The 15,788-nt window shown below is 33.8% G+C and overlaps 1 protein-coding gene and 1 long non-coding RNA gene across 10 annotated transcripts in view; both read left to right on the plus strand.

Moving 5' to 3' along the window:
* nedd4l (NEDD4 like E3 ubiquitin protein ligase) overlaps positions 1 to 7,542 on the plus strand; it is a 121,984-nt gene extending 114,442 nt beyond the window's left edge. For all 9 annotated transcript variants that reach the window (XM_073871455.1, XM_073871456.1, XM_073871457.1 and 6 more), the window contains 3 exons: positions 867 to 963; positions 2,822 to 2,894; positions 5,726 to 7,542. In XM_073871455.1, the coding sequence (XP_073727556.1) occupies positions 867 to 963; positions 2,822 to 2,894; positions 5,726 to 5,828 (273 nt within the window). In that variant the 3' untranslated portion in view covers positions 5,829 to 7,542. The remainder of the gene's footprint in view (positions 1 to 866; positions 964 to 2,821; positions 2,895 to 5,725) is intronic.
* A 5,354-nt stretch (positions 7,543 to 12,896) lies between these two features.
* LOC129423822 (uncharacterized) lies at positions 12,897 to 15,009 on the plus strand. Its single transcript, XR_008637874.2, has 2 exons — positions 12,897 to 13,100; positions 14,113 to 15,009. It is a non-coding gene; the product is annotated as an uncharacterized lncRNA (long non-coding RNA).
* Positions 15,010 to 15,788: the final 779 nt, after the last annotated feature.

A 15,788-nucleotide genomic window follows, 5' to 3' on the forward strand; every position in this document is an offset into this window, starting at 1 on the left:
CCTCTTGGACTCGCGTCAAGGGTCCCTAAGGTCTGCACTACATGATGTCATCAAAGTGGACTCTGAGGAGGTCCACAAGTCCGGAGTGTGCCATTTGGGACAGGGTCCGTGGCGACGGGTGTGTTTTACTTCATGCGGCGCCCCACAGACCAACATGCGTATGACATCAAAATACAGCGAGAGCGACTCGAAACCATACAGAGCAGTTGACTCCCGAATTGCTCTTGCTGTATTTTGATATCTTGCACTTGACGGCTCTTGGTGACACCAATCTGTCTTGTTTTCCAATCAAACATGCCGCGCCATATCTAAAGAATGATCATGTGATTTTTGCGCACGTCATGTGACCTGTGCCACCCGGTGGATAGTAGTGGTATTGCAGAAAGCCAGAAATACTCTTCATTGGCAGGGAAGCGTTTTATTCATAATTGACGAGTTAACTCGTCAAGGGCGGTGAAAGAGTTAATGATAAAATATGAAATTACGCTGTAACATAGAATCGATAAACATAAACATTTTCTATTCATTTAGTTGAAATATTAATATTCAAATCCGCTTAATCCCGGCCTCAAGCCATTGAAAATAACGCTAGTTTTGAAAACCCGGTTTGTTGGCAGAATCCATTGAGAGTCTGATTAAAAATGCTCATTTACAAGAAAACATGTCAGACGCACTTAGAGGGTTTTGCGTTCGAAGCCATAAAAATTTGCCTTTAAATATGACGAAGCACATTTGTAAGAACAGCATGAACTGCGTCTTTCATTCATGGAAATGTGATGAATATATAGCTGTCTAAAGTGACTATGGAGTGAACACGTAAAAGTATATCTGGCATTAAATCTTTGTTTGATTTCATCTCTGTTCAGGCTGTGTTGTTAATGGATGCAGAGAAGAGGATCAGACTTCTGCAGTTTGTCACCGGAACGTCCAGAGTGCCAATGAACGGCTTTGCTGAACTCTATGGTAAAATATGTTTTCGAGTACCCTGATTAAGCGTCATTATGGTGAATTGCAGGCAATAACTTATATGTGACCCTTTTTGTGAAATTCAGATTAAAGTCTCAGAATCTAATGATGAGATTAAGAGTATCAAAGTTTGATTTCAGTCATTGATTTCAATCTTTGACACAGTCAATTTATCATAAAGATATGTAGGTTATATTTTCACAGAGTGTTATTTACATTATGTTGGATAATTTTATGTAGAAAACAGTAAATCACAAAAAATACTTAAACTAGATTTTCACATAAAGCCACAGAAAAAAAATAAAGAGACCACTACAGATGTATTGTATCTAGATGTATTGTGACCATTTTAGTGCAGAGACTGTTGAATTTCAACAAAAGCAAACCTCAGGAGTGACATAAAGTCACGCAATAGCAAATGTAGAGATCATGAAGATGTGACTAAAAATCAGGGTTTTTCCAAAAAAAAATTTGATTTTTTTCCTAAAATACATGTAAAAACATTAGTATTTTGTTGTTAAGAAATGAATTTGAACTTGTTTTCTCTGCAGTTTTGAAGATCGGAAAACACTGCATGTTTTTTGTTGTTGTTATTTTGACCAGGTTTTCCCCATTTCAATTTTCAGTAAATAAATGCAAATAAAAACTTTTTTTTAATTTTAATTAAGAATTTGGCAGAAATGTTATAGTTGACAGAATGTAACACAAATTATCATTTTACTTAACCCGTTAAAGGTGCAGTGTGTAAATTTTAGCAGCAACTAGTGGTGAGGTTGCGAATTGCAACCACTGCTTACCCCTCGCTTTTGAAATGCATAGGGAAGCTACGGTAGGCGCAACCGGACAAACATGTTATGGTCGGAGACAACTTAGTAAAAAAGTTTGTCCGTTAAGGTCTTCTGTAGAAACATGGCGGCACATATGGCAAATTCCATGTAAGGGGACCCTCGGTATGTAGATAAAAACGTCTCATTCTAAGGTAATAAAAACATAACGGTTCATTATGAATGGTTTTTATACATCCCTGATAATATTGTTTTGTATATTATTCTGCATTTCTGTCAAGAGATCCTTCTACAAATTACACACTGCACCTTTAACTGAGGCAGGACACCTAAGTTAACTTCAATATTTTTTATGTAAATGTTAATCTATCACGACAAACTATATATTGTTGGAAAGATCTAAGAATGTAGTTTTCATATTTTTCAAAACCTTTTAGCAGTAATTATAATGTAATAAACTGTAATTTATTAATTTGTGACAAGAGTATGCAGCAAACCCTACAGCAAACCAACACAAACCTCAGTTTTTTGATAATTTTATGTATTAAAATAATACTATATTGCATTTTTTATTTTATTACAAATAAATGTAAACTGCTATAAAAATATATTTTCACCTCCAGACACTTCCGTAAAAAAAACGCGTTAAAGTGTCTTCTTTAAAACAAGACCAAAATTAGGCTTCTAGACCAAAAAAAGTCAGAGTTATTAACTTGAAGGTGAACATCACCTTTTCAAGCCCCCCCCCACTCAAAAAGGCCTGCGCCAGTTAAAGGGTTAAACATATACATATAAATAGTAAATCTAGAAAAGCCAAAAGGGACAATAGAAATTGTCTCTTATTTTTTCTGTGGCTATATATGTACAGTGTTTAGTTATTGAACTCGATCTGGTTTAGTGTTAATAATAAAGTTGCTTAGTGTTTTGATGATGCAATGAAGACTTAATGTAAAGGAAGATGTTTATAGCAGCTTCCTCTGTTTTCAGCTCTAACCTTTCCCCTTTGAGAGCTATAGGATAAGTTTGGTGTCACCTGATTGGTCCTTGATGAATTATGTGGTCTCTCACAGGTTCCAATGGGCCGCAGTTGTTTACTATAGAGCAGTGGGGAACACCTGACAAACTCCCTCGTGCTCACACGTGGTAAGCCCACCAGGATTTGGCCACTTTATGTATACAAAACACCAATACTTTGCTTTTTTTCTTTCTTTCCTTTTTATAGGTATATAAGCGTTTATGTGACTATGCCATAAATGTTTTATTTTCAATTATAAAAAACATAATTATGGTCCTGGTTGCTAATTTGTTGATATCTGTGCTTTTTCATGATGTTTTTTGTGTCACTACACAGCAGCCATACAATCTTAAAAAAAAAACAATCCTTTATTGTATTTTATTTTTTTGACAGTTTGGTTCCATAAAGAAACGTTAACATCCACAAAAGTTTTTTACGTTTATTTTTTAAACGGTTCTTTTATGTTATTGTTCCAAAGAACCCTTTATAGCACCTTTTATTTTAGAAAATTGGGTTTGATTTATTACTTTTTTAACAGTTAAATGTTTTATCGTTATAAAAATGTTTAAAAAACGTTTTGTGGATGTTAACGTTTTTTTTATGGAACAGAACTGTTGAAAAAAACGAAAGAATTGTTTATTTTTAAGATTGTATGGCTGCTGTGTAGTGATACAAATAATAGCAAAAAAGCACAGCTATTGACCAATCAGCATCTAGGACCATAATTATGTTAACACCCCCAGAAAAAGTTAAAATCCACAAAACGTTTTTTTAACGTTTATTTTTAAACGGTTCTTTTATGTTATTGTTCCAAAGAACCCTTTATAACACCTTTATTTTAAAAAATTGGGTTTGATTTATTACTTTTTTAACAGTTAAATGTTTTATCATTATAAAAAATTTTACGTTTTGTGGATGTTAACGTTTCTTTATGGAACCAAACTGTTAAAAAAACTAAAGAATAGTTTTTTTTAAGATTGTATGGATGTTGTGTAGTAATACAAATAATAGCAAAAAAGCACAGCTATTGACCAATCAGCATCCAGGACCATAATTATGTTTAACATCCACAAAAAAAAGTTAACATCCACAAAACGTTTTTTAACGTTTATTTTTAAACGGTTATTTTATGTTATCGTTCCAAAGAACCCTTTATAACACCTTTATATTAAAAAACTTGGGTTTGATTTATTACTTTTTTTAACAGTTACATTTTTTATTGTTATAAAAATGTTTAAAAAACGTTTTGTGGATGTTACGTTTCTTTATGGAACCAAACTGTTAAAAAAATGTAAAGAATTGTTTATTTTTAAGATTGTATGGCTGCTGTGTAGTGATAGAAATAATAGCAAAAAAGCACAGCTATTGACCAATCAGCATCTAGGACCATAATTATGTTAACACCCCCAGAAAAAGTTAAAATCCACAAAACGTTTTTTTAACGTTTATTTTTAAACGGTTCTTTTATGTTATTGTTCCAAAGAACCCTTTATAACACCTTTATATTAAAAAATTGGGTTTGATTTATTACTTTTTTAACAGTTAAATGTTTTATCGTTATAAAAATGTTTACGTTTTGTGGATGTTAACGTTTCTTTATGGAACCAAACTGTTAAAAAAATGTAAAGAATTGTTTATTTTTAATATTGTATGGCTGCTGTGTAGTGATACAAATAATAGCAAAAAAGCACAGCTATTGACCAATCAGCATCTAGGACCATAATTATGTTAACACCCCCAGAAAAAGTTAACATCCACAAAAAATTTTTTGACGTTTATTTTTAAACAGGTCTTTTATGTAACCGTTCCAAAGAACCCTTTATAGCACCTTTATTTAAAAAAAATTGGGTTTGATTTATTACTTTTTTTAAAATTTACATTTTTTTATCGTTATAAAAATTTTAAAAAACTTTTTGTGGATGTTAACATTTCTTTATGGAACCAAACTATTTAAAAAAAACTAAAGAATTGTTTATTTTTAAGATTGTATGGCTGTTGTGTGGTAATACAAATAATACGTGAAAAAATCACAGCTATTGACCAATCAGCATCTAGGACCATAATTATGTTAACATCCCCAGAAAAAGTTAACATCTACAAAACGTTTTTTTGACGTTTATTTTTAAACGTGTCTTTTATGTTACCGTTCCAAAGAACCCTTTATAGCACCTTTATTTTAAAAAATTGGGTTTGATTTATTACTTTTTTTAACAGTTATATTTTTTAACGTTATAAAATGTAAAAAAAACGTTTTGTGGATGTTAACATTTCTTTATGGAACCAAACTGTTAAAAAAACTAAAGAATTGTTTTTTTAAAGAATTTGAAAAGTTAACATCCACAAAGCATTTTTTTAACGTTTATTTTTAAATTATTATTTTATTTTATCACTCCAAAGAACCCTTTATTTTAGATTTTATTTTGTAGAGCGGGTTTGAATATTACTTTTTTTTTTACATAACTACTAGCACAGCCTCTCGTTCGTCAGCCGCAGTTAAAAAGTCATGCAAATACATAAGTCAAATTCTAATTTGTCATTTAATATATAGGAATGTTTCATGTCTTCATGTTTTGTCTATTTTTAAACCATGGTTGCTTAGAGTTGGGGTTAGAATTGGGGTTTGGGTTAGGATGTCATTTTATGTAACAACAACTTGCTCTAACCCCAAACCCAAGTGATGGTAAAAAAAAAATGAAAAAAGAGAAACCAATAAATAATACGACACTAGTAGATGCGCCATATAAGGGAACGGGAAAGACTGACGTATGATATGCACGCAAAATTGGAATTTGGCGCATGTATTGCACAATTTTTCAATTGTGTGCTATTTATATGCATTTCATGAGAATGGGCTGCGTACGTTGATTAAGTATTCGTAAATGTGCTAAACTACATCAATGTAACAGAATCGTGACGCGTATATTCGTTTATGATCATTTTGTCTTTCTTCTCCTCTCAGCTTCAATCGTTTGGATCTCCCGACTTACGAGTCATTTGATGACCTGCGGGAAAAGCTTTTGATGGCGGTGGAGAACGCCCAAGGCTTCGAGGGCGTCGACTAAGGAAACTCCATTTATATTCACACGATCTCCTAATGCAACCTTCGAGCAGAGACATGTACAACACACACTTATACCCACATACACACACTCTCGAGTTGCCATGTACAGCAAGATCCCAGCAGCCGCAGACGTGTGATGTCACACAGTATATGCATGTATCCGTCTAGCTGGAATGCCATTGGCTGTGAACCTGTTTTGCGAGACGCCAAACAACTCTACGAACCATTTCCCCTCCAACACTTTTCTTTTTTTTAATACTCTCTGAGGCCAAAGTAGTGTTGCATTATTTACAGTAACAGTAAGAATTTGCTCAGATACACTTCAGTGTTCGGACTGGCCTAGGTGGGTGTGGCCTCGTAGTGGGTGTGGCCTTGAATAAAGCATTAGAACCATCGCGACCAATCCCGTTTCTTGCCAACGTAACGTAACGAAGAAGCAACGATGAACTGTCGTCTTATCAGGTCTTATTACCACCAGATTACCTTAGGAATTACAGCCAGGATGAAGGGCGCTACATCATCCTCACCTCAATTCTGTCAACAACGCCAAGTTTCCCCTTTCTTCCTCGAGGATTATTTTTTTATCTTCTTTTGCAATGCGACAGGATGTTGATAATTGTTTTTAATAGTTTATTATCGCTGTTAATATGATCGTTCTTATCGAGTAAACGGATATTTGTACCAACAATGTGGTTTACTATTTTAAAAACAATGTTATCGCAAATGCATCTGTGGCCTGTCCATATCCATATCATTGTGGGTAAAAACTAACAAAATAACATGATCATCATCATGATTATTGTATTGCTATCAAACTGGCATGAACATGTATCTTGTGTTTCAATATGATTACGTAGTAATTATATAACTATTCTAAAAAGTACGATCGTCACGGATAAACATGGACGTGCGTTTGACATGTAAATTAGTTTGTGAGAATGGGTTTTCTTAAACTGTAATAAATATTGTTCTTATCTTAATTATGATTATACCTGTTCATAATGCTGTAAATGAGTTTGTTTTGGGGTAAGGAATGGTTGCATTCTTTTACTGTATGTGTTAAATCTGTCGGAAGTATTAATATGAAATGCAAGAGTGAAGCTATCTTAAAAGCGCTGTGATTCAAACACTGCAAGTCTCGCAGTAAACTTTCTTTCTTAGTTTTTCTTTCTTCTAACACCACTGAACCTAAACGGGCACTTTATTGATCATTTCACCTTTTTTTGTGAACTTGAATGTGATTCTGTTATATTTCGTTTCTTTAATGACACTCGGTTACTTGGTGCAATATCTCTTGTGTTTAGAATCTGCCTGCCGCTAACACACCTGCCATCTAGCAGGGACGTTCAGGTTATAGCTTACCCCTACAGCTGATCTGGAGTCAGCTTGCCGGCTCAACCTACAGTATAATGAGCTGGAATGGAATAGGTTGAGTTGGCAGCTGTTCCTGGATCAGATTGGTAGAAGTGAGCTTCACCTTGAGTAAGACTTCAGACTGGTTCTGTTTATACTTTCTGTTCTTCTTCCTCCCTCCTCACTCACACATTTCGGGCCGCTTTAATCTGAATGTGGCTCCGTAGGTTTGTGATAATATGATTATTGTTATTGCTATAAATTACCCTTTCTTATTTGTTTTTTATTGATGAGGAACATTTACTTTGTCTTGGTTCCTGTTCACGGCAAGACTTCAAAATAAACTGATAAATGGAATCAGGCATACTGTTGTATTACTGTGATTAAAAAGCCTGAAAATTTGGGGCATTTTTAGACCCTTTAAGGAAAGACCTTTGTTTTAAGGATCATTAATAAACTTTGTATATGTAAATGTTTGGGTGATTCTCACGAAAACTTGGTTTTAAAAATGTCAAGCATGAAAATGTAAAAATTGCTTAAATTTACTTTTTTTCCCACCAGACATTGAAAAACAAAGTCTGGAGTAAATGGGAACATTAATTTAAAAACTTTTACTTATCATTTAACACTTTTTGTAACATAATTAAAAAAATTAGTCCTAAAAAATCTCATTACCGCAACAGTCAGAAAACATCAACACTGACATATTTTCAAAATGACATGACAAACCTGAAAGAACATAATTTGGAGATTCTGCACATGCATTTAAAATCAAAGTATTATGCTTCTATTAATTAAATTAACATTTAATAAGCATCTGTTGCGGCAATGATAATCAAAATGTTGTGTAAACATTCTGACAAGACAATATTTAAAATTAACTGTAAAAAAATGATCTTACCTGGTAGCCATCTTGAAGTAACTGGTCCATGTGCTTGGTCACTCAAAATCAAACTTTATTAAAATTCTGTATGTGTGCTTAAACTGTTCTCAAAAAGTGTTGCGGAGGATGAGAACATCAGGCATGGACACATCATTTTCTTAATTTTTCTTCATTATTATTATACATGAATATTCAGTAAATATTTTTTCTGTCATCTAAAGTAGTCTAGCAAAACATCCATTTATTATTTTTTTAAATATTTTTGTGTTAATTTGATTAAATTACAACATAACGCATGTTCAAACACAGCCGGACACATTGCGGTAATGAGAATTTCAGCAGAAAATGAGATAAAATTTACAATTATAAATTCTTATGTTGAAATCACACATTGTGCAAGGTAGAACACAGTATTGTGTTAATTCTGATGCTTTTTAATGTTACTATATTACACATTTTAAAGCTAAAATCATTAGTGCCGTGGTGTTTCAATGGTTTCGTGAGAATCACCCGTTTGCATCTCTTAAAGATGTGCTCTGATTTGATATATAATGTATAATAATGCATAACTCCAGAGTGTCAGCCTTAGATAAACTAGGTTAAGGTTACAACGAACAGGGTGGAAAGTTTCTTTAATGTCAGTGTTTAGTTCCTTATTTGCATATCAGCAAAGTTTTGTTGATTTGACCTGTTACAAAGTTGTGTAGGTAACTGGGTTAAAATCTGGCAACCGCTCAGACTTTTGAATCTAGTTCAAGGCTGCGTTCAGATTTTCTACATGACTAGCCCACATCATTTATTGCAACATTTAAAATATTTTTTAAATTAGCCATTGATATTTATATTATCATGTTTGTTTTATATTTATTTTATAATTAATCTTTATATATAATGATTTGTTTTACATAAAAAAATATGTACTGCTCTTATTTAAAAAAATATGTTGGCTATCCTTTACAGATGCCAAAGAATTATATAAGAATTAAATGTATTTTTATATTGCTATTATTATAATGAAACTATCCCATATAAAAAATACTATAGTATTTGTAAAGAAATGTAGTATAATATATAATGAGGTTAACTGCAGTTAAGTATAGTAAATATTATAGTATACTATAACATACCACATAAAAAAATTAAATATGTAAGTTTTAATTTACACAATTTTTACTATGGTAAGAAGCTTTTATAGTATACTATATACAGTACTTCAGTAAAAAAAACTTTACTATAGTACTAAAGTAGTAAATTATACTAAAAGGTGTATAGTGAAAGTATAGTAACGTGTTGTTATTTCTCTCTATTTTACAACAAAAAGTTTTTGCATCAAAAGTATGTTATTTTTAAATAACTGTATTCTGACTTAAATTTGTTAATATGTCAAATCTTTTAGAGGTGTCATACCGAGCACATGGCGCGAGAGCTCTGCCATGCGGTGAAGGAAACTTAGTTCATTCACATGTGCAATCTGGAAGCTATCAGATTCAAGGACAAGCAAACAGAAGCCGATTGCTTTCCTGTACACTTTATCAAGCGTTTTCTTTGGGCAATCACAAACAGGTCCAACATCACATGAAAAGAACTGGATTCAAGCTTCAACATTCATTGATGTAACGGTAATGTTTGTTATCTACAAACAGGTATTATGTTTGTCAACGCTTCTTAGAAGTCTAGTATGAGGGTTATATACATTTTGTGGAGTTATGAAACAAACAATGTAATCATTTTATTCTCAGGCACAAATAGACGACGCACTGACGACGCTGTTTGGCCTACTGCTTCTTCATATCAAAGAGTCCGTCATGTTGGGGAGGTCAAAACATTCTCCAGTTACTAAATCATTGCCATAAGGAAGCTTGTGCTTGTTAACCAGTGAAAGTTGGTTGGAAAGTAAATCTTACCAGAAGCAGACTGGGACTAAAAAGTGTCCCTGGACTTTCTTACCCAGAGTGGCCCACCACACCCTGTGGTGCTGCAATGTAACATACCCAACGTTGCCATAACGTAATATACCCAACGTTGCCATAGTGTAACATACCATACGGTGCCATAACGTAATATACCCAATGTTGCCATATTGTAAAATACCATACCGTGCCATAACGTAATATACCCAATGTTGCCATATTGTAAAATACCATACGGTGCCATAAAGTAACATATCCAATGTTGCCATATCGTAACATACTGAACACTGCCATAACATAACATACAATATGTTGCTATAATGTAACATACTACACAGTCATAACGTAACATACTAAACACTGCCATAACGTAACATACTGAACATTGCCATAACGTAACATACCATATGTTGCTATAATGTAACATACTACACAGTCATAACGTAACATACTAAACACTGCCATAACGTAACACCATATGTTGCTATAACGTAACATACTAAACACTGCCATAACGTAACACCATATGTTGCTATAATGTAACATACTAAACACTGCCATAACGTAACATACTAAACACTGCCATAACGTAACACCATATGTTGCTATAATGTAACATACTGAACACTGCCATAACGTAACATACTAAACACTGCCATAACACCATATGTTGCTATAATGTAACATACTTAACACTGCCATAATGTAACATACCTAACATTGTCATAACGTAACACCATATGTTGCTATAACGTAACATACTAAACACTGCCATAACGTAACACCATATGTTGCTATAACGTAACATACTAAACACTGCCATAACGTAACACCATATGTTGCTATAACGTAACATACTAAACACTGCCATAACGTAACACCATATGTTGCTATAACGTAACATACTAAACACTGCCATAACGTAACACCATATGTTGCTATAATGTAACATACTAAACACTGCCATAACGTAACACCATATGTTGCTATAACGTCACATACTAAACACTGCCATAACGTAACATACCGAACATTGTCATAACGTAACACCATATGTTGCTATAATGTAACATACTAAACACTGCCATAACGTTACACCATATGTTGCTATAATGTAACATACTTAACACTGCCATAACGTAACATACCGAACATTGTCATAACGTAACACCTGTTGCTATAACGTAACATACTTAACACTGCCATAACGTAACATACCGAACATTGCCATAACGTAACACCATATGTTGCTATAATGTAACATACTGAACACTACCATAACATAAATTACTGAACACTGCCATAACCTAACATACCATACATTGCCATAAAGTAACATACCATATGTTGCCATAACGTGACATACCAAACATTACCATAACATAACATACCGAACGTTGCCATGACCTAACATACCATACGCTGCCATAATCTAACATATCATATGTTGGCATAGTGTGACATACATTACCATAACATAACATACTGAACGTTGTCATAACCTAACATACCATACGTTGCCATAACGTAACATACCGAATGTTTCAATAACGCAACATACCATGCATTGCCATATTGTGACATACATTACCATAACATAACATACTGAACGTTGCCATGACCTAACATACCATACGCTGCCATAATCTAACATACCATACGTTGCCAGAGTGTGACATACATTACCATAACATAACATACTGAACGTTGCCATAACGTAACATACCAAACATTTCAATAACGCAACATACCATGCATTGCTATAATGTGACATACCAAACATTGCCATAACGTAACATACGGAACGTTATGGAAACGTATGGTATGTTAGGTTTTGGCAAAGTATGGTATTTAATGTAATATATACCTTGCCATAAAGTAACGTACCATACAATGCCATAATGTAACATACCATAAGTTGCCATAATGTAACAACCGAAAGTTGCATACCATACATTACCATAACATACCATTCCACAACACAGCATCAATCTTAAACTGGTGGTCTTCTTCGCTCATGGATTTTCTGCCATGTAAACCTGTATGGCGTAAGGGTGGACAGGGACTCAAAAAGGACATAGCAAACTAGCTCATTGATGCACAGACTACTTTTTACACCACAATTCAGAAACTTGTTGCTGCATAAAGTTTAAAGGAAGTCTAATTTATTATAAAAATCTGCATTTGAACTATTTGCCAGTGGCATCTTACTAACCAAAACATAAAACGGAGATAAAACTGAGTCAAAGACTCATGTATTAGAGTCAAGTCTGAGGGTGATGATCTTTAAATTATTTTACAAATGAATTAACTGAAAAGCTGCTAGAAAAGCCAGGTAACCAAAAGTGTTACGGCTGACAAATCATAACATATGTACATACATATACTATAACTGCCCTTTACTTTATAGGACAGGCTTGACCTTCCTAATATGGCAGCGATGTTGACATACAATTCAGCAGTGTCAATGCATGTCTGGTTTTACTGCTATAAATTTCTTGAGATATCTGGGCATTAAAAATGCATAATAATAATGTGTATATATTATTTTGTACTTTATAAAATGTATATGATGATTATTATTAATAATATAAATAATGTTTACATATAACCAAGTACAAATAATATTCTAAGAAGCCAAGGGATGATTACAGGTCAGTGAGCTCAGCAATGCATTTCAGGTGCCCTGTCCCCTAGCTAGTCATTAAAATATATTTGTTGCCATAGTAACAGAAATCTGGTGTTTAAACCATTGAAGTTAAGAGTGAAAGTGTTCGGATAAAATTATCGTTTTTAATGTTTTTTTAAAAGCACTCCCAGGTTTTGGGTTAGTGACCTCGTCCCCACGTCACTGTGGATCAATACCTCTCCAGGCTTATCTCAAAAAAGCACTAACTGTTTAACTAAACCCCCTCTAGGTACATATAGGAAGGTTAAGTGAGAATGAAATGATCAGTCTGTTCAGAGCGACGACTTGTTTCTCGTTCTGGTGGACCACGGGAACAGACTGAGAAAGTGAGTTTTGGTTTATTGTTTTGTGAAATGCTTCCTTTGTCAGTAACCCCATTATAGTTAAAGACACCGAGAGACATGAGGATCAACCATCTTTACAAGACGGTAGTCTGCAGTAAGTTACAACCTATCTACCATAACGGTATTTCTTTTGTTTCTTGTATTTTGACTATTATCTCAATCAAAAGTGATTTAACTTTTTAGGTAGGTACGGTAAGATTTTTTTTTGTACATTAAGGTAAATCCAAATGCAAAATCTATCTGTAACAACACTAGATATAAAAGAAAATCTAGAAGTTGTGTCAGGGATTATATCTACTATTATAAGCATAGCACTTCAGAATATGCTTATTAAATTAATATATTGAATAACGCATGTCTATAAATATATATATTTTATAAAAGCAATAAGGCATTTGAACGCTGTCATGACTGAAGGTGATGCAGGTGCATTATTGTATAATAATAGCTATTAGCAGTGATACTGACTAAGTAGGAGTCTAGGGCAGTGGTTCTCAAACTTTTTCCACGTGCGGCCCCCCTGTGTACGGTGCATTCCTTCGCGGCCCCCCCAAAGAAAACTTATGACAAAAACTCTTCTAAAATTTAACATTTTATTTAAACAAAACATATTAAGTTATACAAAGTAGTACTTACAGGTTAGTAGCCTTATTTTTTTTAGGTTTAATTACACAGAATTCATTATAAATTAATGTATTTTATAAAATGTCATAAAACTGGGGCCCCCCTGGCACCATCTCGCGGCCCCCCTGGGGGCCCGGACCCCAGTTTGAGAACCACTGATCTAGGGCACAAATGGTGGGCAGATTTACATGTCAGTCATGCGGAGAGCAGCTGTACTATTTCCCCAGTTCCCAAAAGATGTAATCTAACTACAGGTGGATAACATTTACACATAGACCACAGTGTCTAAGTTGTTCACATTACTTCATTTTTGTTCGATACAATTTTAGTGAGTGTTTAAACACAAAACAGTACAGATTTTACACTGATTTTACCGTAATACTACCGCACCAGTGTTTGCTTTCTGGGTAACTACTGTCATTGTAGGATATATTTACTAATGAAACTAAATGGTTTATGTGATTTTTTTTTCTTTTTTTTAGGCCGTGTCAGTTTTTGTCCTCCTGAGCTGTGGAGTGTGACAATGGTGTTTGTATCCTGTGTCATCAAACGCCATTATCACACTAAATAGCCACGGTGTGACCTCACAACCACCTCAGCCAATCAGAGCAGAGACACAGAAGAACTCTATGGACTGCTGTTGTGGGATTATGAAGTGTGGATACTTGTGTCTACATGTAAAGGGTATTTTTATTACTGTGACAGTTAATTGATCATTAGCTGTTGAAAACAGATGGCACGTCTGCTATTGGTATGCCTACTGACCCAGTTGTATTTATCAGACGGGTTAATGAGTACAGTATGCACACAACATGTGATGCATATGGCACAGTTTCCTCGTATGGTACAGGGCATGATGACACCTATAAGGAATAATGTACAGTATGGATCTGCTGTAGCAAGTTTTGTTCTTGGTGTATGAAGTTTATTGTAAATGTATTGTGTGTCATGTTTACTAGATACAATTATATCAATGTCACTGATGGATTATGGAAATGTCTTTTTTTAAGTACGTGTGTACAGCAAAAGTTAGACAAACGTTTGGGTGATTTTAATAAAGTGAATTCAATGACCAAAAAATCAAATGTTTACGATTTTTCTCAATATCCCAGGAAGCACAGATCCAATAAACAAAACTATTTTCAGTATACAGATCACTCAACACAGAAGGACTTCTGATAACGCACATATTTCAGTATGCTACAACTACCTGTATAAGGATAAGACTCTAGAGCTATACTATAGATTTGCATGAATTATGCATACAGTGTAAATTACATATCGTGCAACAATTCACAGTTCTTAGGTGATGCATGTTAGCAGCCCAAGCTTTCCAACAGCGAATAAATAAGAGGACATATTCTACATTGCTTTGAAAATGTGTTTGCATTTATATATAGTAATGAGCCAATACTGTAAGTCATTTGACTTTGGATGATGATATTGAGGTGAAGGTGGAGGGCTTGTCATTCTTGCAGAGGCAATTCAGCAGCTGTTTACTGGGCCATGTGTACAGATTGTTCCATCGCATCAGATTTAATACCATATCATACAGACGCCATCATTCTCATGCGAGACATACGGCATAGCTTGACTTTATATACACAAACAAAACATCATATGGTTGACAGTACTGTGCACAAGGTCAATGAATATATTTTTAAGCAAAGTTTATAAAATGCATATTGTTAAAGGACTTTTAATTTAGTCCATAACCATATATTTAAATGAGTATTCACATTGCAATTTCAAATCTAACTCATAGTCAGTAATAGTCATTCACCTTTAACAGTAAAATAGAATTTAGGTAAACTGGGACACTTTCTGACATTGACCTAAATTCTTAGTAGTAAAAGGATTAAGTTTAAATATACTTGGGGGTGGTTTCCCATGCAGGGCTAAAATTCTATCCAAAAATGAAAATTCTGTCATCATTTACGTTTTTTTATCTTGATGAACACAAAAGATGATATTTTGATAAATGATGGTAAGCACAAAGTTGATTGTAAACACTGACTTCCATAGTAGGAAAACAAATATTATGGAAGTATTGTGATAAACAATGAAGAAAATATTTTGATAAATTATGGTAAGCACATCTGTTTTTCCTACTATGGAAGTCAATATCCTCTTTCACACAGTAATTTCGGTAAATTAC

The sequence above is a fragment of the Misgurnus anguillicaudatus genome, chromosome 9, assembly GCF_027580225.2.
Source record: "Misgurnus anguillicaudatus chromosome 9, ASM2758022v2, whole genome shotgun sequence".
Taxonomy (NCBI): domain Eukaryota; kingdom Metazoa; phylum Chordata; class Actinopteri; order Cypriniformes; family Cobitidae; genus Misgurnus; species Misgurnus anguillicaudatus.